The 24,328-nt window shown below is 37.5% G+C and overlaps 1 protein-coding gene and 1 long non-coding RNA gene across 9 annotated transcripts in view; one reads left to right on the forward strand and one right to left on the reverse strand.

Annotated features, from left to right (window-relative positions):
* The first annotated feature begins 588 nt into the window (after positions 1-588).
* fkbp15b (FKBP prolyl isomerase family member 15b) overlaps positions 589-24,328 on the forward strand; it is a 39,984-nt gene continuing 16,244 nt past the window's right edge. Inside the window, exons 1-21 of one of the 7 annotated variants that reach the window (XM_051654178.1) lie at positions 592-1,054; positions 4,385-4,491; positions 4,580-4,658; positions 4,884-4,953; positions 5,351-5,425; positions 5,516-5,614; positions 5,718-5,867; positions 7,813-7,881; positions 7,959-8,102; positions 8,290-8,417; positions 8,543-8,591; positions 9,487-9,611; positions 9,732-9,829; positions 10,026-10,102; positions 12,531-12,573; positions 12,685-12,794; positions 12,903-13,001; positions 13,099-13,193; positions 16,429-16,531; positions 19,722-19,754; positions 20,088-20,259. In XM_051654178.1, coding sequence (XP_051510138.1) covers positions 1,005-1,054; positions 4,385-4,491; positions 4,580-4,658; positions 4,884-4,953; positions 5,351-5,425; positions 5,516-5,614; positions 5,718-5,867; positions 7,813-7,881; positions 7,959-8,102; positions 8,290-8,417; positions 8,543-8,591; positions 9,487-9,611; positions 9,732-9,829; positions 10,026-10,102; positions 12,531-12,573; positions 12,685-12,794; positions 12,903-13,001; positions 13,099-13,193; positions 16,429-16,531; positions 19,722-19,754; positions 20,088-20,259 — 1,975 coding nt within the window. In that variant the 5' untranslated portion in view covers positions 592-1,004. Of the gene's footprint in view, positions 1,055-4,384; positions 4,492-4,579; positions 4,659-4,883; positions 4,954-5,350; positions 5,615-5,717; positions 5,868-7,812; positions 7,882-7,958; positions 8,103-8,289; positions 8,418-8,542; positions 8,592-9,486; positions 9,613-9,731; positions 9,830-10,025; positions 10,103-12,530; positions 12,574-12,684; positions 12,795-12,902; positions 13,002-13,098; positions 13,194-16,428; positions 16,532-19,721; positions 19,755-20,087; positions 20,260-24,328 lie in introns of all 7 variants that reach the window. The other 6 variants (XM_051654179.1, XM_051654180.1, XM_051654174.1 and 3 more) reach the window with 6 other exon arrangements.
* The window catches only part of LOC127415499 (uncharacterized), a 30,902-nt gene continuing 11,306 nt past the window's right edge, over positions 4,733-24,328 (reverse strand). For both annotated transcript variants that reach the window (XR_007892942.1, XR_007892943.1), the window contains one exon: positions 4,733-5,929. This is a non-coding gene — a long non-coding RNA (uncharacterized LOC127415499). The remainder of the gene's footprint in view (positions 5,930-24,328) is intronic.

Below are 24,328 nucleotides of genomic sequence, written 5' to 3' on the forward strand. Positions count from 1 at the left end.
AAGAATATTTCAGCTCTGTAGGTCCATACAATGCAGGTGAATGGTGGCCAGAACTTTGAAGCTCCAAAAAGCACATAAAGGCAGCATAAAAGTAATCCATAAAACTCCAGTGGCTTAATCCATGTCTTCTTCAGAATGTGATAGCTGTGGGTGAGAAACAGATCAATATTTAAGTCATTTTACTATAAATCTCCACTTTCACTTTCACATTCTTTCACATTTTTAAAGTGGAGATTTATAATAATAAAGGACTTAAATATTGATCTGTTTCTCACCCACAGCTATCACATTCTGAAGAAGACATGGATTAAGCCACTGGAGTCTTATGGATTACTTTTATGCTGCCTTTATGTGCTTTTTGGAGCTTCAAAGTTCTGGTCACCATTCACTTGCATTGTATGGATCTACAGAGCTGAAATATTTTTCTAAAAATCTTCATTTGTGTTATGCAGAAGAGAGAAAGTCATACACATCTGGGATGGCATGAGGGTGAGTAAATGATGAGAGAATTTTCATATTTGGGTGAACTATCCCCATAATTTAAGCATATTCTCATTAGTTACAATGTAGCTTTGGTTTAATAAAATAAAATGGGATATTTGTTATGAAAACAGTAGGCGAAACACTTAACTATAACTACAACTGCCACTGAAGTGAATCTACATACTACATTTAAAGTTAAGTGAAACAAGGAACATTATAGAACACTGAACAAAATAATAATAAAAAAGACAAAATAAATAAAAACATAAGAAGGTAAGAGGGCATAAAAGGAAAAAATATACATCAATTAAATTTCTTTATTTATTTTCTCAAAGTGCAGAAGTGCCCAGTGACGTATGGGCGGGTCATGTGGCGGGTCAGCTGACAGCAACAGAAACCGGAAGCGACTGAAGAGAATTATATGTTCATATTTGTTCACCGCATGCTTGTATAGTGAAATCACAACTTCATATCTGGAATATAAGTACATCTGACTCATCTGTTCACATCAGCCAGGGAGTATGTTTGCAACAGACGACGAGGACGGAGATTTTCTGTCTCCCACTGGAGGGTGAGTTCATGACGGACAAAGACACGAAATCATGTGTGCAAATCGTTCACTATATCTAATAAAATGTAGTTCTATTAATAACACCAAAACAGCTTCAGTGCTGCAGCGATATGGAGAAAAAAGCAGATATGGTGTAAGATTGACAGAAAAGTGAATTGTCTCTCACTGGCCAATGACAGACATTAATAATAAACAGTTGAAGTCAGAAGTTTACATTCACCTTAGCCAAATACATTTAAACTCAGTTTTTCACAATTCCTGACTTTTAACCATAGAAAACATTCCCTGTCTTAGGTCAGTTAGGATCACTACTTTATTTTAAGAATGTGAAATATCAGAATAATAGTAGAGAGAATGATTTATTTCAGCTTTTATTTCTTTCATCACATTCCCAGTGGGTCAGAAGTTTACATACACTTTGTTAGTATTTGGTATCATTGCCTTTAAATTGTTTAACTTGGGTCAAATGTTTTGGGTAGCCTTCCACAAGCTTCTCACAATAAGTTGCTGGAATGTTGCCCCATTCCTCCAGACAGAACTGGTGTAACTGAGTCAGGTTTGTAGGCCTCCTTGCTCACACACACTTTTTCAGTTCCGCCCAGAAATTTTATATCAGATTGAGGTCAGGGCTTTGTGATGGCCACTCCAATACCTTGACTTTGTTGTCCTTAAACCATTTTGCCACAACTTTGGAGGTATGGTTGGGGTCATTGTCCATTTGGAAGACCCATTTGCGACCGAGCTTTAACTTCCTGGCTGATGTCTTGTGATGTTGCTTCAATATATCCACATAATTTTTCTTCCTCATGATGCCATCTATTTTGTGAAGTGCACCAGTCCCTCCTGCAGCAAAGCACCCCACAACATGATATTGCCACCCCCATGCTTTACAGTTGGGATGGTGTTCTTCGGCTTGCAAGCCTCACCTTTTTTCCTCCAAACATAATGATGGTCATTATGGCCAAACAGTTCAGTATTTGTTTCATCAGACCAGAGGACATTTCTCCAAAAAGGAAGATCTTTGTCCCCATGTGCACTTGCGGACTGTAGTCTGGCTTTTTTATGGTGGTTTTGGTGCATTGGCTTCTTCCTTGCTGAGTAGCCTTTCAAGTTATGTCGATATAGGACTCATTTTACTGTGGATATAGATACTTGTCTACCTGTTTCCTCCAGCATCTTCACAAGGTCCTTTGCTGTTGTTCTGGGATTGATTTGCACTTTTCACACCAAACTACGTTCATCTCTAGGAGACAGAATGCGTCTCCTTCCTGAGCGGTATGATGGCTGCGTGGTCCCATGGTGTTTATACTTGCATACTATTGTTTGTACAGATGAACGTGGTACATTCAGGCATTTGGAAATTGCTCCCAAGGATGAACCAGACTTGTGAAGGTCCACAATTTTTTTTTTCTAAAGTCTTGGCTGAGTTCTTTTGATTTTCCAATGATGTCAAGCAAAGAGGCACTGAGTTTGAAGGTAGGCCTTAAAATACATCCACAGGTACACCTCCAGTTCAGTACACCTCCTATCAGGAGCTAATTGGTTAATTGTCTAAAGGCTTTACATAATTTTCTGGAATTTTCCAAGCTGCTTAAAGGCACAGTTAACTTATTGTATGTAAACTTCTGATCCACCGGAATTTTGATATAGTCAATTAAAAGTGAAACAATCTGTCTGTAAACAATTGTTGGAAAAATTACTCGTGTCATGCACAAAGTAGATGTCCTAAACGACTTGCCAAAACTATAGTTTGCTAATATGAAATCTGTGGAGTGGTTAAAAATTAGTTTTAATGACTTCAACTTAAGTGTATGTAAACTTATGACTTCAACTGTAGAAGCGATAAAGTAGCATTCATTTGGATAACAGATCAAGGTGAATTTTGTGACGATCTGTTAGATCAGCCTTTATTCTAACACTTATCTATTAAATTTGTTCTCGCATGACTTCCTTGATCATATGATTTGTGATCTTTAACAGTCCTGCTAAAGATGCCTCTTGACTGGGATGTTGCTCTCATTCTTTCCACTAATTTCATACTGAAGTGAATTCTGAACTAACAGCCTCAAAATGTCACAGCCCACTGGGAAACATCACCCTAAAAGTTTTAGTAGAATAATAAAATGAAAAGGGGCCCCAAAACCTATTTAGACACTTGCTGTATCAATGTCATTGCATTAGAAACAAAATATCAAACCAGGTGGGTGGCGTCTGCAAACAAATTATGCTAGACCTTTCCTCAGAACTAACTTCACTTTTCTCAGCCATTTTGCAATTAATTTTAGCCAGCTGGTCCCAAAGTCATTTTAGAGGACATATGGAGTCAGATTCCCTCAAGTTCACACAGGTGTCCTAGCAGAATAACCACACAAATATATGTATTACTGTTTACCAAACAGTATATTTGGATTTTTAAAACCTAATGCACTTTTATTGTGGAATGCTTTGCTTGAAAAGTGTGATTATGTTATCTTTCTACACTAGATCTAAACAAGTGGCATTTATTTTAATGACATTTATAAGTTTTTAAGTGTAGCTTAAGTCTCATATTAATTTGAAGTTATATCCAAGATTTCAGTCTGCTCTAATTTAATATATTTCTTGGTTTGGATCCACATGTAAAAGAGGAATATGAAGATATAACATCATTTAAAGCTATGTTGGACAGAATTGCAGAAAGATGGAGAGTTAGCATGGTAATGCTGCTCACATGCTGGTGGTTAAAAATGCAGGATCAGCGTGCACAGGGCCTCAGTCTGCAGTCACGAGGAACACAACTTCAGTCCCAGTGTGGCCTTAGACTGTGCCAGACCTGGCAAAAAGATCTGATGTTACTTGGAATTGGAAATCAATTGGGGTGAATCTCACACACACGTTGTGGAGTGATATACTGGTGGTTATCCTTGTGTAGTTTTAGTTTTCTGACACGTGAAGCTGGCAGAATACATCCAGGGTTGGTGGCCTAGTTCAACATGGCACCAATGCAGGTCAATGACTACAAATGGAGAGAGGTCCATGGGTCAGTCTGTGTTTATGACAAGACATTTTCTAAAGTCATTACAGATGTCTTCCATTTTATTTTGTATTTTTTGTATTATTTTTTTTACGGTTACATACTTTTCATTTTAGTGTTTGTTGATGTTCTTTAGTTTGACTCGAGTTTAATCAAAAACTCAAAGTCAAAATGAGGTCAACTTTAATTTTAGGAGCACTGAATTTGAGCTCAAATAGAATTGAGACTAATGTGGCCTCATACGAGCAGAACAATAAAATAGGCATAAGTGGATTTATTTGCTACAAATGTCTCTCGCTCTTCTTTTGTGATTTCAGGGCAAAGTTAGCTTCACTATTTGGACTAGACCAGGCAACGTCCCAGGGCAATGAGTCTTTCCAGTATACAGCCCCCAAACAGCCTCGCAAAAGCACCACAAACTCAGGTAAGAACAAAGGAAACTCTTAGAGTGTAAACTGTTGCTCTAATATACATTTTGTCTGACTTTTTTACATTTTTGGTTGTTTTTAAAGGACCCCCAACACAAAAGTCAACCCCACCTCCCAACTCTCCAGCTGTTCTCTTTGCTACTGCAGTACATGCCTACAGATAGTAAGTTAGAAATCAAAAGAATTTAATGTAGACCCTTGTTGTGTAATTTTAAGTGTAAAGAATATGGCACGAAATATGTAAAATCTGTATTTTCATCCCCCCTAAATCAAAGTACATCCTGAGTTTACATTGTCGAGGGTTTTGGAAAGTTTACAGATTAATGTTCAGTTTGTCATTAATGAACAGGAAAATACAGTGATCACGTTTTTTTTTTTTTCTATGCAGTGTTAATGGACAGTATGTGAAACAAGGCAAGCTCGGAGCTGCGGTGCTTGGAAACCATACAACTAAAGAGGTTAGAATAGTAGTGTGTGTGTTTTTAATCTTAAATGGATCTGTGTAAAATGGGAGATTTTAATTAAAGCATGATGTCTGAAAAGGGCCCTCTCAGTGTAATTTAAAGGAATAGTTCACCCAAAAATCACAATTCTCTCATCATTTACTGACCCTCATGCCATCCCAGATGTGTATGACTTTATTTCTTCTGCTGAACACAAAGTTTTTAAAAAAATATTGCAGCTTTAGGTCCATACAATGTAAATGAGAACATTTTCACTTTTGGTTGAACTATCCCTTTAATGTGCGGATTAACTTTGCTTCATATGTTTTTGGTCTAATTGCATGTGACTCAATGCAGTTACACATATCAGGAATTTTGATTATAATGCACACACATTTACATTCTTCTTCAGTATAAGATCCTGCTGTATGTCAGTCAGCAGAAGCAGGTTACGGCAGCCAGAATCCACAACGGCTTCATTCTTACTGTGAGCTCTTATTTACAATCACCTACTGATTTGAAGATAGAATATACGTATATTTGCTGTATTGTTTATGGTTGTCTCTCTCACGTTCAGGTCCAACCCAGTAACTACTGCACATTTTACGATGACCAGAGACAAAATTGGTCACTGATGTTTGAATCGGAGAAAGCAGCTACAGACTTTTGTAAAGAGGTTTGTGTTTACTGAGTTCTGTGGCACTGTGTTGTATAAGGTTTTTTTTGCACAACAGAACTTGTTTACTCTGGTCCTTAAATAAGTGGATTCATTGTTTCAGGTTTGTCTCACAAAAGCAAACTGCAACAGTTCTTTAGACTCTGTCCTGATCCAGGATCTTCTGCTTGGTGAGGGGCAGGGTGTGGAGAACGGAGATTGTCTAGAAGTGGCCTACTCTGGCTGGCTCCTGCAAAACCACACCATTGGAACGGTAAAGATATTTTATTAACCCATTAAGCTTGGATTGGCCCTCTGGCTGGGCTGGCTGGCCTGCTGAGAAAAAAAAAAAAAAATGTTAAGAACTACAGTCTTGACCAACACAAAATGGGTATCGTTTTAAAGCTTAGAAGCTGTACTTTCCAATGCATGTAAGCATTATGACCAAAACGGACAAGTGCTTTGAAATTTGCAGACAAATCAGAAGTGTTCAGTTTTGATAATTGATGAATAATTTTGCACTACATATTATTGTAAATGGTAAAAACATCAAACTGATCAAATAGCCAGGTATCATATATTGTTGGAAAGCTCTCGATGAGTAGAATACAACCAGCCTATTTCTATTACTCACAGACAAAAATATAGCGAGTAATAGCTAAGTACATGTTTTTGACATACGTGTTACAAGTGTTGCTTATATGCCACTTTTTCACTCATAACTTCACAGCAAATAAACGAAACATAATATATCACATATCATTGCTTAGAGGAGGTGATTCTCTTTAAAACGAGCTCACACACAACATAATCGGATGCGTAGATCATTAGATATTCTACACAAAGCACAATGTGCTTACAGCACATAATGTGCTATCTGACTAAAAACACGTTAGCTTTCCTGGATCACATGACTTCACCAGAAATTATGTAGTACGTTGTCCAGCGTCATGGAATGCTAAACCAATAATATTAGGATTCAAATAGCTGCAACCAGAGGTGGAAGTCATCCAAATATGGGCAGAGAGGATCATTCACTCTAATTACATATGGCCACCAGGAGATGGCGCCAAGTACATGACACAGACTCAATGATGACTCAAATGACACAGAATGGAGCTGAATTAGATCTCATTTCTCATGCTTGCATGCTTTGGAGAAAGAGCATACATTTAGTCATTGTTGTATATACATGTGTGATTAGTTCTTATGTACAATTATTATGTTTTATTTATTTGGAGAGGCTGGAGAATTTTTTTGGACAGAAGGATAAATTATTTTTGTAATACTGTAACCTTTTATTTGCTTTGTCATATCAACACAAAATTTTACTCAGTTACAGGTGACATGATTGGGAACAAAACAAAAGCAGTTTTTCAGAGCTACCTTATTTACACCCTGATATATATAATGTCAAATCAGAAAAATCAGAAAAAATGTAAACATTTGGCTTTAGTTTTTTTTGTGATTTTCAGCAGTCTCTTAGGCTGAGAGTCTCAGAATCTATCATCATCATCTGTATCATTAAAAAAAAGTATCGTTTTCTTTAAAATGATACCAAACACTTTTTGTTGTTGTTGTTATAAGCCTTTAATTTTGGGTATGCCACTGAAACAGAAAATCTTTAAAAACACCCTCAGAGCTTAAAGGGTTAATGACCATGTTTACATGCACACTTTTCTGATTAAGGTCCATATTCTGATAAGCCTTTATTTCAAAAATAGATTTACATGCTACATAAGAGTGTGTGAGTAATCGGAATATTCCGAATAAAATAAGACATTGTGCGTCTTTTTCTTCTATGAAATAGCGGAGACTCTTTTTCATGTTATTAAATACGCTGCTAAATGTCTCATCTATCCCTTGATATCTCATAACTCCTTATGTCATACAAGCCAGAATTTCTATAGACATATTAGGAATATTCCATTAAAGTGGAAAATACGAATAAGGTGTTTACATGACTCTGAATTCTGATTAGTACAGGCATATGAGAGCTCACTTATTTGAATTTCTAGTAAATTGAATATTTATTTGGTTTTATTTATATAGGTTTTGCAGTCAGTATTTACAAGACACATACATACAATAATCTGAATATGACCAAATTCTGATTGAATATTCTTATGCTTGTAAATGTGGTCAGTGCTTTTATGAGAAAACATTATGAGAAACCCAGCATGTTACTCAATCTCTTTGTATGTTTTCTTCTCCACCAGATGTTTGACTCTAATCTAAATAAAGACAAACTGCTGAGACTAAAGCTTGGGGCTGGGAAAGTCATTAAGGTGAGAGAGAGATTTGCTGGGGTGGATTCGGCTGTCACCTGTACAGCAGTCTAAAGTATTCCTTCTCCCTCTCTCAGGGCTGGGACGAGGGGATGTTGAGCATGCGGAAAGGTGGAAGACGGTTTATGGTGATTCCACCCAGTCTTGCGTATGGATCACAGGGCGTTCCCAACCGGGTACCTCCAGACAGCACGCTGGTATTTGAAACAGAGATCCGCCGGGTATGTCTTCATCACAGCCTTGACTTCCTTATGGATCATATATTTTTTAAATACTGGGAAGAAATTTAAGTGCTTTGTAGAGTACTGTGAGATCTACATTTTATAAGAACTCCCAATGGAAATATAGCCCTTTTCATCTGTATTATCCTGCTGTTTTTTAAAGTTAATTCTCTTGGTGCATGTACAGATTAAGTTTGCTAAGGATGGAAATTCAAGAGAGTCTGCAGCTCCTTCTCCAGCTCCCAGTGTGGAGAGTCTGGGCCCCTCTGAGTTGAACCAGCCCATCAGTACTGCCCCACCAACTTTCAAACCCAGGTTAGCCATACAGCCCTCTTCCAGCCTCACTGTGCTTGTGTGGTTGATTCAGGGGTTATTGTAAGTCTATTTGGTAGTATTCGATTCAGGTTGTCGGGTTTGATATGTTTCATCTTTGTTTGCAGTGAACCACCTCTTCGTGCAAAGTCAAACTCGCTGAATGAGCAACTGAGTGTAAGTGTTCCCACACATTTTGTGTTTTAGTACAGGCTTTCTTAAAGGGATAGTTCACCCAAAAATTAAAATTCTCTCATCATTTACTCACCCTCATACCATCCCAGATGTGTATGACTTTCTTTCTTCTGCTGAACACAAACAAAGATTTTAGAGGAATATTTCAGCACCGTAGGTCCTCTCAATGCAGGTGAATGGTGGCCAGACCTTTCAAGCTCCAAAAAGCACATAAAGGCAGCATAAAAGTAATCCATACGTCTCCAGTGGTTAAATCCATGTTTTCAGAAGCAATTATGATAGGTGTGGGTGAGATACAGATCAATATTTAAGTCCTTTGTTACTATAAATCTCCACTTATACTTTCACATTCTGAAAAATGTATATTAATAAAGGACTTAAATATTTATCTGTTTCTCACCCAAAGCATTTGCATTGCTTCAGAAGACATATATTAAACCACTGGAATCATATTGATTACTTTTATGCTGCCTATATATATGACTTTTGAGATTTAATGTTCTGGTCACCATTCACTTGCATTGAATGGACCTAGAAAGTTTTAGATATTCTTCAGAAAATCTTCATTTGTGTTCAGCAGAAGAAAGTCATACACATCTGGGATGGTATGAGGGTGATTAAATGATGAGAGAATTTTCATTTTTGGGTGAACTATTCCTTTAACATAAATGTAGTTGGAGGCATGGCCAAGCAGGCAGCCCATATACTCTGAAACATTGGGCTCTGGTGCTCTTGTGGGCAACAAAAGTTTGAATCGCAACATTTCCAGATCCCATTCCCCTTCTCCAAAAATAAAAAAGGTTTAATAAAAGTGTAGTTACAATATTATAAACCTATAATAACATGTATATTTTCACGTGTCTTGCAATTTCTTCAGAATCCTGATGCCACTAAAGCTAAACTGATTTCACGCATGGCCAAAATGGGCCAACCAATGCTGCCCTTCTTTTCCGGCCCAGCATCATCATCCTCCCAGCCAGACTCCAGTGACTCAGAACTTGAGGTAAGAATTACTGCATGACGGACAGTATGAGAAGTACAAATATAAGGTATATAGACAGTTAGCATGTGTGTTTGAAAGTTTATGGATATTCCTCTGTCATTTTGATCTCGGCTGTTATTGCTGGAGGACCCGAGTGTGTCCAGACAGAAGGAACATAACAGTGCACCATCACCGCAGCCTGTACACATCACCTCCGCACCTCCGCCTTCAGTGCAGGGTAAACACGCATAACGTTACATATGCACTATATAATAAACTTAAACAGTTCAGTGGTGTTACATAAAATAAAAACAAACAATATATAAAGAGAAAACCATGTCAAACACAGATCACAAATAAACTCCGCTTTAAGAGTAGTGTTATAGTCTTTTTGCGTTATAGATTAATGACATCAAATATGCTGTCCTTTCCAGCTGCGGCTCTTTTACCTGTTGCCATGGCAACAGCAAATACACAACCAATGATGCCAGGAGCTGTTCATGCCTTTCAGGTGGGTAACTCTCTTTCACCGTGTAATAACTTTAGCTGTATATTAATGACTGGTAACTCTTTGTAATATCTTAGACTTATAACATTAACAAACATTATTACATAAATTATAAATGTGCTTTATGTGCACTTATATAACTTTAATTCATATATTTATTTGAATGTACATGAACTACTTTTATGCATTATATAATTGTTTGTAACTAATTAATGAAAGTTATAAGATCACAACCAATTACATTTCTTTTTTTTAAAAGATGTACTTTCAGTGTTACATTGGCTGAAATGAACCCTTTAAGCCTAGACTGGCCCACCAGTGAGAAAAAACAAATGATCCAAATATTAATAACTACAGTCTTGACCAATGCAAAAAAAAAAAAAAAAAAGGGATCGTTTTAAAGCTTAGAAGCTGTACTTTACAATGCATGTAGGCATTATGACCCAAAACATTTGCTTTGAAATTTGCAGACAAATCAGAAGTGTTCAGTTTTGATAATTAATCATTTTGCACTACATATTATTGTAAATGGTAAAAACATCAAACTGATCAAATAGCCACGTGTCATATGTCGTTGGAAAGCTCCCAAAAAATAGAATAAAACCAGCCTATTTGTTTTACTCACAGACAAAAATCTACACTGTAAAATCGAATTAGCTGATCTTTGATTTTTCAAGACAATCGGTTTGCATGCTTTTTATAAGTAAACTAACTTATTTGGCTCAAGTTAAAACTTAATTTTTTAAGTAACTTTAGTTACAAGTAAGCTTAACTCATATATGATTAAAGTATCATTGTTTTGATTTAATTATTTCAAACTGGGTTATAACATGTCTTATAACCATTAACTTATAAGCCATATGGCACACTGGACTCTACTCTGTACTTCTTAGTGCACCTAAATCTGCACTTTTGTAAAGTACAGTTGAGTAAAGAAGAATGGTTTAAACTTAACAGGCTTCAAGTTCACCTGTGGTAACACTAATCACCCACATGGTGACTTAACAGAAATCTAAATTATCAACCAGCTACAACAAAACAACAACAATAGTCATTAGAATCATTTGTTTTTATTTTTTATTTTTTTTTATAATTTTCTACATAAGTTCCTTAGTTTTGACCAAACAAACATAATTTATCCAAGCGCAAAGGTTTACGAGTATTCCACACAGCCGCAATTTTGTACTTGGTAATTTTGAGTTAGTAGTACTCGAAGGCAAAGTTTAAAGAACTTATGTATTTGAGTTATGATTCCAAAATGTGACATTTCAAGTAATTTTTAATTAGGATCACTTAAATGTTTTTATTAACGAAAACTTTAGGATTTAGAGAGTAACAGTAACTTCATTAAAACTAGTAAGAATAGTAAAAACTTTAGATTAAGTTGAGAAACTATTTTTTGTCATGTGAGATTAGTATTAGTATTTAAAGTGTAGCGAGTAATAGCTAAGTATATGTCTTTGACATGCATGTTACATGTAAACAGGTATTGCTTATATGCCACATTTTTGCTTATAACTTCACAAAAAATAAACGGAACATAAAATACATACAATTACATACCATTACTTTAAAGAGGCAATTATCTTTAAAACAAGCCCACACACAACGTAATCGGATGCATAGGTCATGAGATAATCCACACGAAGCACAATGTGAACACAGCAAATAATGTGCTATATAGCTAAAATCATGTTAGATTTCCTGGATCAGATGACTTCATCAGAAATTATGTAGGACATTGTTGTCATCCAAATATGGGCAGAGAGGATCATTCACTCTAATTACATATGGCCACAAGGAGATGGCCACAGACTCAATGATGACTCAGATGACACAGAATGGAACTGAATGAGATCTCGTTACTCATGCCTGCATGCTTTGAGAGAGAGCAAGTCATTGTTGTATTTACATGTGTGATTAGTTGTTATGTACAGTTATTTTGTTTTATTTGTTTGAAGAGGCTCTTTTGGACTCTCAGAGAAGTTTTTGGACACAAAATTATATTTGTAATGCTATAACTTTTGATTACTTTGTCGTATCAACACAAAATTTTACCCAGTTACAAGTGACATGATTGGGAACAAAACAAAAGCAGGTTTCTGGAGCTACCTTATTTACACCCTGCGATCTGTAATATAATGTAAAATAAGAAAAAGTTTATTATATATGTTTTTTTGTGATATTTCAGCAGTTTCTTTGGCTGAGAGTCTCATAATTTATCGTAATCTATATCATACATTTCTTTTTGTTTTTTTTTTAGTTATAAGCCTTTAATTTTGGACATGCCACTGAAACAGGAAAACTTTAAAAACACCTTCAGAGATTAAAGGGTTAAATAATCTGTCTACCCTGACTAAGATTCATGAGTGGTCCTCTTAATTGTATGTAATACACTAACACTCATTTGAATATGAATTCCCTCTTGCAGCCTGTCAGTCAGATGTTCCCCACACAGACTGTGCCTTACCAAGGTAAAGTGCATACTTTTACACTAGAAAAAAAGTTACTATAAAAGACTATAGCTGTAAGCATGCACAGATTACAAAACATGCAAATTCTCAGTGTCTTTCTCTGCCTTAAAGGAACTAGTGATGTCACATGCTTCTTGATGACAGAGGCTCGACAACACAACACTGAAATCCGATTAGGTGTCAGTAAAGTGGCAGACAAACTAGACCAGTTGTCCTCTAAGGTTGGTACATAATTAGTATATTGTTCGTAGCTCCATTTTACACTTGCACTACCTTTGTGGTCTCTTTCTATCTCTCCATCCATTTTAGAAAACTCTCTACTTTTTCAGATTGATAACCTTCAAAAGCAAGGCAATGTTTCGTTGGGCTTAACAAACGTATCCATGGAAACGGCCATGATCATGCACAACATTCAGCGAATTATACAGGTAATTGGCAGTGAATTTGCAGGTGAGCATTGATTGATTGGTCAAACCTTCCGTCACAGTTTTAAATAGTTAATGTGTTCGCTCATCATCTACTCAGGAGAACGAGTGTCTGAAGAAAGAGGTGTTTGAGAAAAGTTCACGTATTGAGGAACAAAACCGCAAGATTGGTGAGCTCATCAATCAAAACCAGAGGTCAGAATCTCAAGATTTTGTATGACAGTTTCACTTCATATTTTCATATTTTGTTCTTTTTACAGAATATATGTATGTTTATGGATCTTCCATCTTTTCAGATTCAATACAAATTAAGCTCTGTGCTCTGCAAAATTATGTTGATTATCACCGGTAATAATTATTATTCGTCCCTCAGTTTCATTTTTATTGTGATGCACTTAGAATGGATGTCTATGGAGCAAGGCATTCAGGAGGGTTTAAAAGCAGAAATGTGCAACTTCTGTTTTTAAATCAAATAAATATTGGTAACACTTTACAATAAGGTTCCATTGGTTAACATGAACTAAGAATGAACAATACTTTTACAGCATTTATTAATCTTTGTTTATGTTGGTTAAAGAATTATTTCACACAAGAATGAAAATTAAGTCATTGTTTACTCACCCATGTGTTGTTATAACCCTATATGACTTTCTGTCTTTTTCTTAACACGAAGGAGAAATGTGTAAAAATTTTGTGCTCAGTGATGTCATACAATGGCAGTTTATGGTGTCCACCTCTTCAAGCTTCAAAAGGACACAAAAGTATAATTCAGAAGTCTAATAAGTTATTCCTTGAGACTCATGATTGTTATGAAAGCTTACAATAAGGTTTGGTGAGGAACTAACCAAAATCTAATGTATTATTTAGTCAGAATGTTTACTGACTGTTGATCTTCTGTGCACGTTCATGATAGGGCATGAGAGCAAAAATTCACACAGCCCCCTTGTCACATTGTGAAGATCAAGCGAAATCTCATTTTGTTTATCTTAAAACAGGTCCTCCACAGAGATAAGAGAACACAACACAACTGCACCCAAAAAGAGAACAGAACTTACTAAACATGTTGGGAGAGTTTGTAGTCAAAGAATTGATGCATTTCTATGCCCAGCCTTATTTTTACTAAGTACTCAGTACTCAGAAATAAAACAGAAACATAGAGGAGGCTACAGGCAGCCACAGTCACACTGTGGCCTAACCTGATGGCAAATGGCACGAGATAAAAGGTTTCTTTTCTACAGTGCTGTGAAAAAGTACAGGTAAAAGTACCTGATTTCTTCTGTTTTTGTGTATATCTTATACTAAATAGTTTAAAAAATTCAAACAAAATCTAACATAAAACAAAGGCAATCTGAGTAAACACAAAAAACTGTTTTTAAATTATAATGTTATTTATAGAAGCAAAAATGTTATCCAGTACCAACTGGGCCTGTGTGAGAAAGTATTTGCCTAAGTTACTAAATCCCTAAATCTATGAAACTGCATTCATAATGGGGCTCAGCTGGACTAGACACACTCAGGCCTGATTACTGCCAGCCCTGTTCAATCAAATCAACACTTAAATAGAACTTTTTCAGCAGCATGGAGTTGGCTAAAAGGTCTCACCCAGTAGCACACTATTCCAAGGTCAAAAGAAATTCCAGAAATGATGAGGAAATGATGATTGAAATACACCAGTCTGGGAAGAGTTACAAAGCGATTTCAAAGGCTCTGGGACTCCAAAGAACCATAGTGAGAGCCATTATCTCCAAATGGAGGAAACTTGGCACAGTTGTGAACCTTCCCAGAAGTGAACCAGAAGTGGCCGACCTTTTAAAATTCCTCCAAGAGCACAGTGACGACTCATCCAGGAAGTCAAGCCATGGACAACATCCAAGGAACTGCAGGCCTCTCTAACATCAATAAAGATCACTGTTCATGACTTCACTATCAGAAAGACACTGGCCAAAAATGGCATCCACGGAAGAGTGTCGAGGGGAAAACCACTGCTAACCCAGAAGAACATTAAGACTCGTCTGAATTTTGCCAAAACACCTTGATGATCCTCAAACTTTTTGGGAGAATGTTCTGTGGACTAATGAGTTGAAAGTGGAACTGTTTGGAAGATGGGTCCCATTATATCTGGTGTAAATCAAACAGAATTCCACCAAAAAAACATCATACCTACGGTCAAGCATGGTAGTGATAGTGTGATGGTGTGAGGATGCATTGCTGCTTCAGGGCCAGGGCGACTTGCAATAATTGAGGGAAACATGAATTCTGCTCTCTACCAGAAAATCCTAAAGGAGAACATCCGGTCATAAGTCTGAGTTGAAGCTCAAGCACAACTGGATTATGCAGCAAGACAATGATCCAAAGCGTAGGAGTAAATCCACCTCTGAATGGCTCAAAAGAAGCAGTGGCCTAGTCAAAGTCCTGACTTGAACCTGATTGAGATGCTGTGGCAGGACCTTAAATGGGCAGTTCATGCTTGAAAACCCTCCAGTGTGGCTGAACTAAAGCAGTTCTGCAAAGAACAGTGGGCCAAAATTCCACCACAACGTTGTGAAAGACTGATCTCCAGTTATCGTAAGCATTTGATTGCAGTTGCTGATAAAGGTGGCACAACCAGCTATTAAGTTTAAGGGGGCAGTTAGTTATTCACATGGGTGATATAGGTGTTGGATATCTTTTTTGCTTTAATAAAAAAATATATATTTGAAAACTGTATTTTGTGTTTACTCAGGTTGCTTTGTTGTATATCTCGTTTGAAGATCTAAAACAATTCAGTCTGAAAATACACAAAAATAGAAGAAATCAGGAAGAGGACAAATACTTGTTCACATTACTGTATGTTAATCAGAGTTTTTGTCCTAACCAGCAGTGACAAGCGACAGTACATTCTATAGATCGCTTGTTTTCTGTTTTTGGCATTGCAAGGGTATCCGTCCACTGTGAACTTGCACCGGTCCAAAACAAAAAAACGTTAAAAAAAAATAAAAAAAAGCTGGGCATAGAAATGCATAAATTCTTCGACTACAACCTCTTCAGACATGTTTAGAAAGTTCTGTTTTCTGTTTTGTGTGCAGCTGTGTTGTTCTGTTGTCGCTATCGCTGTGGTGGACCTGTTTTTAGATAAATTAGTTTTCACTTGAACGCCACAATGTAGCAAGGGGGCTACGTGAACTCTTGTGCCCTATCATAAACGCATACAGGAGATCAACAGTCAACATAAAACATTTCATTTAAAAAATTTATTAGTATTAGTGCTGTCAAAGTTATCGCGTTAATAACGCAAGTTTGAGTCAGGCTCGCAACATTTCCTGATCCAGTTTCTCCCTCTTTCTACCCATCATTTCCTATTCTTTCTCGGCTGTTTTTGTCAATAAAAATGGTTAAAAATAAAAAAGAACTTCTTGTTGCACTGTGTGCTTTAACTCATGTGGTTGTGTAGGTATGTGGAGCAGAGTAATCTACTGATGGAGCAGAGAAACGACTCGCTGAAGAACAGCAGTGAACAGAGTCAGGCCAGAATGCTGCAGGCAGAACAAGACAAGGTACAGTTCAATCACTCTCACACAAACAATGACACTGTAACACTATTAAACGATCAAAACCATTACACACGCACCATTACTCCATTTAACAATCAACCTCATTTCACAAATATACAATAGCTCTGTTCCAAAATCATGAGCTGCCTTGCTGTCTACCGCCTAAGTAGGTAACTACCGTCTAAGGCAGCATCCTAACCAACAGGGAACCTTATAGTTGACTGTCTTGAAATTCTGTATATACAGTAAGCAGCAACTCTACATACCACAACAAATGGCATTCGTCATGCAAAGTTCACAGGAGACTTGACTCTGATTGGTTTCAACAGATTTCAGTTGAGTTTGGCATGTTGCTTAGCTGACAATGTGATGCTCTAATAAGCATAAAAATATAGGGGTGGATTTTCCGATGCATTGCAATTTTCATTTGAATGATCTCTATATCGATTCTTAAATCCCAAGATTGATATTTTACTCTATGCGCAACCCTCCACTACAATGAGAGGAAATCACTTGCATTTGCAACCAATTTTCGTGTTATTCTACTAAAAATGTATATATTTGGCAACTGGCTGGTAAATGTTTAGAGCATGTGTTTTTAGCATGTGTTCATTAGATCAATGTAAATACTTGTAAATACTACAAATTATGCAATTAAACAATAAAAAATATAATATTTGGAATATTATATTGTTGATTGAATACATGGATTTGTTCATTTTAAAAAAGCTTAAATGTGACCAATTCTGAAAAACTAATCAAATATATTTAGTAAGATGTATTTCATATGTAAGCAAAAGGGACATTATAACTGAGATATACCCATATTAAATGATATCGAATTTAATCCAGAGCTTGCGAATCAGAATCGAATCAGGAAATCTGTATTAAAACCCAGCCCATTAAAAATACATTGCACACACAAATATGTTGGTTTTAAATTATTAGTTGGAATTATTTTTTTATTTTTATTAATGAATGAATTATAAGTAATTTAAAGGGGTCATGAAATGACCTTACCAGTTGCATTCCAACTGTCACTTCCAGGACTTCATCGTGCCTCTTTCAGGCTTTCTTGAGGCCAACGACCTTTGGCTTGGTGATTACCCTTGGGCCAAACAAGGCCAACTGGGGTTTGAGGCGGTGTCAAAGGCGGAGTTTCGCCGAACTTGCTAGGTTGTGTATCCATCGCTTAACAGTATAGATTCGTGGAAAAAATCAAACTTGCGGGCATAGTACGAATCCATTAAAATGCACAATGGACAAATAAATAAATTTTTTCTGGTTCGAAATCATGGACAGTGTGCTGGGTCATCGTGGAGAGACCACTCGGGACACCATCGCAGTTACAGTTGGTGAGTTGTCAATGCTAACTTATCTTGCTAGCTAGATAATGTTTACAAACGATATTAACTAGATTTTTTTTAGATAACATTATACCTAAACTTAAGGTTCCCTCTTGCTTGTGAAATGGGCGGGGTGTGTGACGTTGGCACCAGGGCGGCGCATTAAGGGCGGGTTTTAGTGCAACACTGCGGGGCTTTTGGCTCAGTGGTGGGAATGCAATCGATTTTGGTCTCTCGGCTCGAGTTCCTAGGCTATTGGCCCCGGCTGGCCAGTTGATAGCACTGGCTCGCACTGGCCCGATAGTGGAAAACGGCTAGTGATTTTAAGCCCAAACCCGAAATTGCTCACTGTCTTTATCATTCCTTCTCTAGAATGTATGTGTTTATATAGGAAAATAATGATGAGATGATGAACATAGCAGATGCACGCAAAAACATGTTTGTACGAACGGCTCCTAACGCATCCGTTTGTGCGAGTCTGTGAGTGAGAACGTGGGCATGAAACAAGTTCGGTATGCCTGTTTATTCTTCATTAATTAAAAACCCAAACCCAACGTCCCGTCGGGCCCAGGTTGGGTTGCAGACCTCTACTTAGCGATAAATGATGGCTTACTGTTTATTACAAGCACACTGATAAATGAAAGATTAGAAATAAATGGTTTACTTACCAGCATTACTGCAGTGTGCAATACAGTTGGTACTGCTGCATATTTCAATAAAAGAAACATCTCACCTCGCAGTAGTAATTTAAGGTGTTCTCTCTTTAACAGTACACCCACGACGATGATACATGATGTGGGATGTGTAAATACAAATGAGCAATGTCTTGTGACCAGGGCAGTAGCAAGGAATTCTGGGCCCCCTGACAATATATTGCTCTGGGCCCCTTACTTATTAAAATAATAGTTTCGAATTTGCTGGCCCCCCCTGGACCTTTGGGTCCTTAGAATTTTTTCCACCTTTCACCCCACTAGCTACGGCCCTGCTTGTGACGTCACAAACACACAGATTTCAAAACGAGACATTTCAGCAGGGTGGTAACGATAAATGCTCTTTTTAGGCTTTTTAGGGGAGGAAGTTTTGAATTCTGAAACATACAGTATGTTTTTATAGTACAGTTACCGCTTATATGTCTAAATATCAAGGAAAATGTGATTCTCCATTTCATGACCCCTTTAAAATAAAAATTTCTCTTGCTTTGTCCGCCATATTGGATGATTGCCTTCTCTGTAAAGGATACATGCAATTCTACCTTAGATTTTAGCCAAAATGTGTTATCTTCAAAAGTAACTGAATTTTGCTACCCTTTGGAACAGTCTTCACGTCAGGAACATACTTACGATGCCCTCAAATGCTTTGGTACTGAGCTAATGAAACAATCAAACACCATAGTACCTTTATGATACGATCAAATAAAAACCATAATCAAAAATGTCTACTGCTAGACCAGAGAACGGGATTTACAAACAATTTACATTTAAAGTTTGTTAAATGGCATAAATATATACCATCTCACTTCCAAACATTTAACATTACACAATCATATACTTTTCAACTATTTTACAATCACCATTTATCATCAGCATTAAAAAAAACAAAAGTTGTGTTTGAGATATTTGATGTCATTCTTGATGTCAGAATGAGATGTTGAAGATACACAAAATACACACTCCCTTCTCAAGCAAGTGGACTTTAGAACAGTGCAGACTTTAATGTTGGTATAACAAAGACAACTCTTTTAAATCTGTACTATTTCCTGCTAAGCCACATATCTTTGCTCTGATTGGTTTATTAACCCTACTCTGATTGGTTGAGAGCCTTTAGTAGTGACTGCTCTCTTTTTTCAGCATGCACTGCCACAGGAATTGGGCTGGGGCCAGGTGAGCAAAAGTGCTGTCCAGCCAAATCAATTTCTTTGTAGTCTTCACGCTCTCTTCCATCATTCTATTTCAGTTTACCATTTTCTCATTGTTGTAACAAGCACCACTCACTAACCAATCAGCATTCAGCTCTCATCAGGGGTACATAGCTGTCTGTCTACAACCACGTTTTTTTCTTCTTCGCACTTAATATGTGTCATTCCCCTTCTTTTTATCTTTTCATTACAGTCCCATCATATTTTATCTGATTTCAACAGGAGTTTTAACATCGCAGAGGCAGTCATGAATTAAATTGTTTAATGTAGGCCCTGTCTCTCTCTTTGTCTTTGGAAGGCGCGGTTGACGGAGGAGTTGACTTCCTCCACAGCGCGTGTGTCGGAGCTGCAGCTGGAGTTGAGCTCACAGCAGCAGAATGCCGCAGTTCTTCAGACCAAACTCAATGCAGCATTGCAGGACAGCCAGCAACACAGCACACACATCACTACACTGGAAGCCCAGCTGCTGGGTGAGCTGCACTGCATCTTTCACAATGTATCTTAGCCAGGGTACACACCATATGTAAAAGAATAGTTCACCCAAAAATGAAAATGCCATCCCAGATGAGTATGACTTTCATTCTTCTGCTGAACAGAAACGGTGATTTTTAGAAGAATATTTCAGTTCTGTAGGTCCATACAATGCAAGTGAATGGTGACCAGACCTTTTAAATCTCTAAAACACAGATAAAACCAGCATAAAAGTAATCCATATGACTCCAGTGGTTAAATCTATATCTTCAGAAGCAATATTATAGTTCTGGTTGAGAAAATCAATATTTAAGTCCTTTTTTTACTATAAATATAAAAGAGATTTATAGTAAAAAAAGGACTTAAATATTTATCTGTTTTTCACCCAAAGGGATTGCATCGCCTTCAGAAGACATATATTAAAGCACTGGAGTCATATAGATTACTTTTATGATACCTTTATGTGATTTTTGGAGCTTCAAAGTTCTGGTCACCATTAACTTGCATTGTATGGACCTACAGAGCTGAAATATTCTTCTAAAAATCTTTGTTTGTGTTCAGCAGAAGAAAGAAACTCATACACATCTGGGGTGGCATGAAAGATAGTAAATGATGAGAGAATTTTCATTTTTGGGTGAACTATCCCTTTAATACTGTGATACAATATTTTTTTCCCATTTACATCATAAACGAACGGCCATACAACAAATACTATCATGATGGATAACTACAATTTAAGCAATATATTAGCATTATTTTTTTTTTTTTCGAGAATAAGAGGGGGTGTTTGATTTTCTAAAAGCAAAATAAAATGTAGTGATTTCTTTTTTTTATTTGTTTGTTTTGGGGTAAAATATTGCCCGGTTTCTTGAGATTCTTCCTCTGATTTTGTTGTCTGAACTGTGATTTGTTGCTTTGGGCAGCATTTTCACTCTCAGTTAAGTATGCACTAATCCGATACCTTGATCGGTATTGGCTCCGATACTGACGTTTTTAACCGGATCAGGTATCGGTCCAACAAGCCCGAACCAATTCCACATGTTTGTTATGGTCGTTAAAGTCAAGCTCAAAGAATGACATAAAATAATCTTAAAGAACCATTAATGTAGTCCATATAAACGTCCCTTTTTCAGGACACTGTATTTTAAAGATAATTTTGTAAAAATCCAAATAACTTTACAGGTCTTTATTGTAAAGGGTTTAAACAATGTTTTCCATGCTTGTTCAATGAACCATAAACAATTAATGAACATGCACCTGTGGAACGGTCACTAACAGCTTACAGACGGTAGGCAATTAAGGTCACGGTTATAAAAACTTAGGACACTAAAGATACCTTTCTACTGACTTCAAAAGAAAGATGCCCAGGGTTCCTGCTCATCTGGGTGAATGTGCCTTAGGCATGCTGCATGGAGGCATGAGGACTGCAGATGTGGCCAGGGCAATAAATTGCAATGTCCGTACTGTGAGACACCTAAGACAGCACTACAGGGAGACAGGAAGGACAGCTGATCATCCTCACAGTGGCAGACCACGTGTAACAAAACCTACACAGGATCAGTACATCCGAATATCACACCTGCGGGACAGGTACAGGATGGCAACAACAACTGCCCGAGTTACACCAGGAACGCACAATCCCTCCATCAGTGCTCAGTCTGTCCGCAATAGGCTGAGAGAGGCTGGACTGAGAGCTTGTAGGTCCTTACCAGACATCACCGGCAACAACGTTGCATATGGGCACAAACCCACCTTTGCTGGATCAGACAGGACTGGCAAAAAGTGCTCACGGTTTTGTCTCACCAGAGGTGATGGTCGGACTCGCGTTTATCATCGAAGGAATGAGCCTTACACCGAGGCCTGTACTCTGGAGCGGGATCGATTTGGAGGTGGAGGGCCCATCATGGTTTGGGGCGGTGTGTCACAGCATCATCGGACTGAGCTTGTTGTCATTGCAGGCAGTCTCAACACTGTGCGTTACAGGGAAGACATCCTCCACCCTCATGTGGTACCCTTCCTGCAGCCTCATCCTGACATGACCCTCCAGCATGACAATGCCACCAGCCATACTGCTCGTTCTGTGCGTGATTTCCTGCAAGACAGGAATGTTAGTGTTCTGCCATGGCCAGCGAAGAGCCCGGATCTCAATCCCATTGAGCATGTCTGGGACCTGTTGGATTGGAGGGTGAGGGCTAGGGCCATTCCCCCCAGAAATGTCTGGGAACTTGCAAGTGACTTGGTGGAAGATTGAGGTAACATCTCACAGCAAGAACTGGCAAATCTGGTGCAGTCCATGAGGAGAAGATGCACTGCAGTACTTAATGCAGCTGGTGGCCACACCAGATACTGACTGTTACTTTTGATTTTGACCCCCTCTTAGTTCAGGGACACATTATTCCATTTCTGTTAGTCACATGTCTGTGAAACTTGTTCAGTTTATGTCTTAGTTGTTGAATCTTTTTATGTTCATACAAATATTTACAAATGTTAAATTTGCTTAAAATAAAAGCAGTTGAAAGTGAGAGGATGTTTCTTTTTTGCTGAATTTATTTAATTAAAAGATTCTTAAAGACATACAATAGCTTTGTGAATTGCAAAAGGATGTGTTTAATTAATAAACATACAATCTGCATGTGCAACGCGCTTCACTGCCTGCGCAATATGTGGGTGCTTCACACAAACTTCATCTCCTTCAAACTTTGTCCTATTTGTCCAAAGTCGCACAGACCAAGTCCAGACCAAGCTGCACAGAAATGATAATACAGAATTTAGATTTTTGCTAAAGTTACAGCATCACAAAGTTAACGAGGTCAATGTGAAAATGGATTTTAGGCTGTATCTCAGCAACCCTTTGTCTTATCGAAACAAAACTTGGTAAGTTTCATGAGGACCATGGTCTGAGGGCACGTACAGAGTTTCACGACAACGCTACCTATGGGTAAAATTTTTTTAAATTTTTTTTTTGCCTGTTACTTTGAACCGTATGTCCTAAAATTATGGGGTTGGTGCCTGTGGATTCCTTAGGTCATGCGGGTTTCAACAATATCAGTTTTTCCCTTATCAGCCATACTGCCTATCTACCATATTGAATTTAGTTAAAAAGTGATAAATATTTTAAAAGCATTGTCGGATTTAAAATAAAATAGGTATGCATCCTCGTCATCATGTTCAAAGACAGCGCCACCTATAGTTCAAAAGATAACCCACACTTGTGTACTGACTCTAAATTCGGCATGCCTCTTTGCCATGGTTGAGATATGTCAACTGAGTAGCACAGTGGTTAAAGCGTTGGGTTATGGCTCTAAAGGTTGTGAGTTTGAGTCCAGCAAAGTACAGTTTTAAAAATTGTGCTTCTGTTGACCTCTGAATCTTCCTGTTGTGCTTACTGCTATGGAGGATGTACTACATTGCATAATTCCTGCTTGAATTCAAATCCACTTGGCTGTAACAAAAATGTTCTAAGCAATCATTTAATACTCTTAGCTTGGACAGTCTCTTTGGCATTGTTAAGCTGTGTCAGCTGAATGGCCCAGTGGTTAAAGCATTGGAATGATATTCAAAAGGTTGTGAGTTCAAGTCCTGCAAAAAACTTATTTTAAAATGTTTACTTTGGTTGACCTTTTGAGTCTTCATGTTTTGTGTATTATAATGTAGTCCTTATTTCACTGTGTAATTCCTGCTTGAATTTAAACCACTTTGATATACCAAAAACATTTTCTCAGCAAAAATTTTGTAATCTCAATTTTGAATGCCAATACTAAGCTGACCGTGGTGAACACTGTGCTTAGGTGTGATGATTAACAGCTTGGTATGTCTCTTTGGCGGCTGTTCACCTTGTGGCAGCGTGGTGCAGTGGATTGAGTGTTTAACTGTGGCACTGAAAGTCATCCGTTCAGTCACTTTGTGGGGTGATTTTGAAGTAAAGTGGGGTTGCATTGTATGTCATTTACATACAATTTGTGTTGTGCTTACTGTGGTGCAATTCTTGCTGTTCTGGTGCTTGGCCCTGTAATTGCTGCTTGCAGCTATATTTATTATTATTATTATTATTATTATTATTATTATTAT

This window comes from Myxocyprinus asiaticus, chromosome 24, assembly GCF_019703515.2.
Source record: "Myxocyprinus asiaticus isolate MX2 ecotype Aquarium Trade chromosome 24, UBuf_Myxa_2, whole genome shotgun sequence".
Lineage (NCBI taxonomy): Eukaryota > Metazoa > Chordata > Actinopteri > Cypriniformes > Catostomidae > Myxocyprinus > Myxocyprinus asiaticus.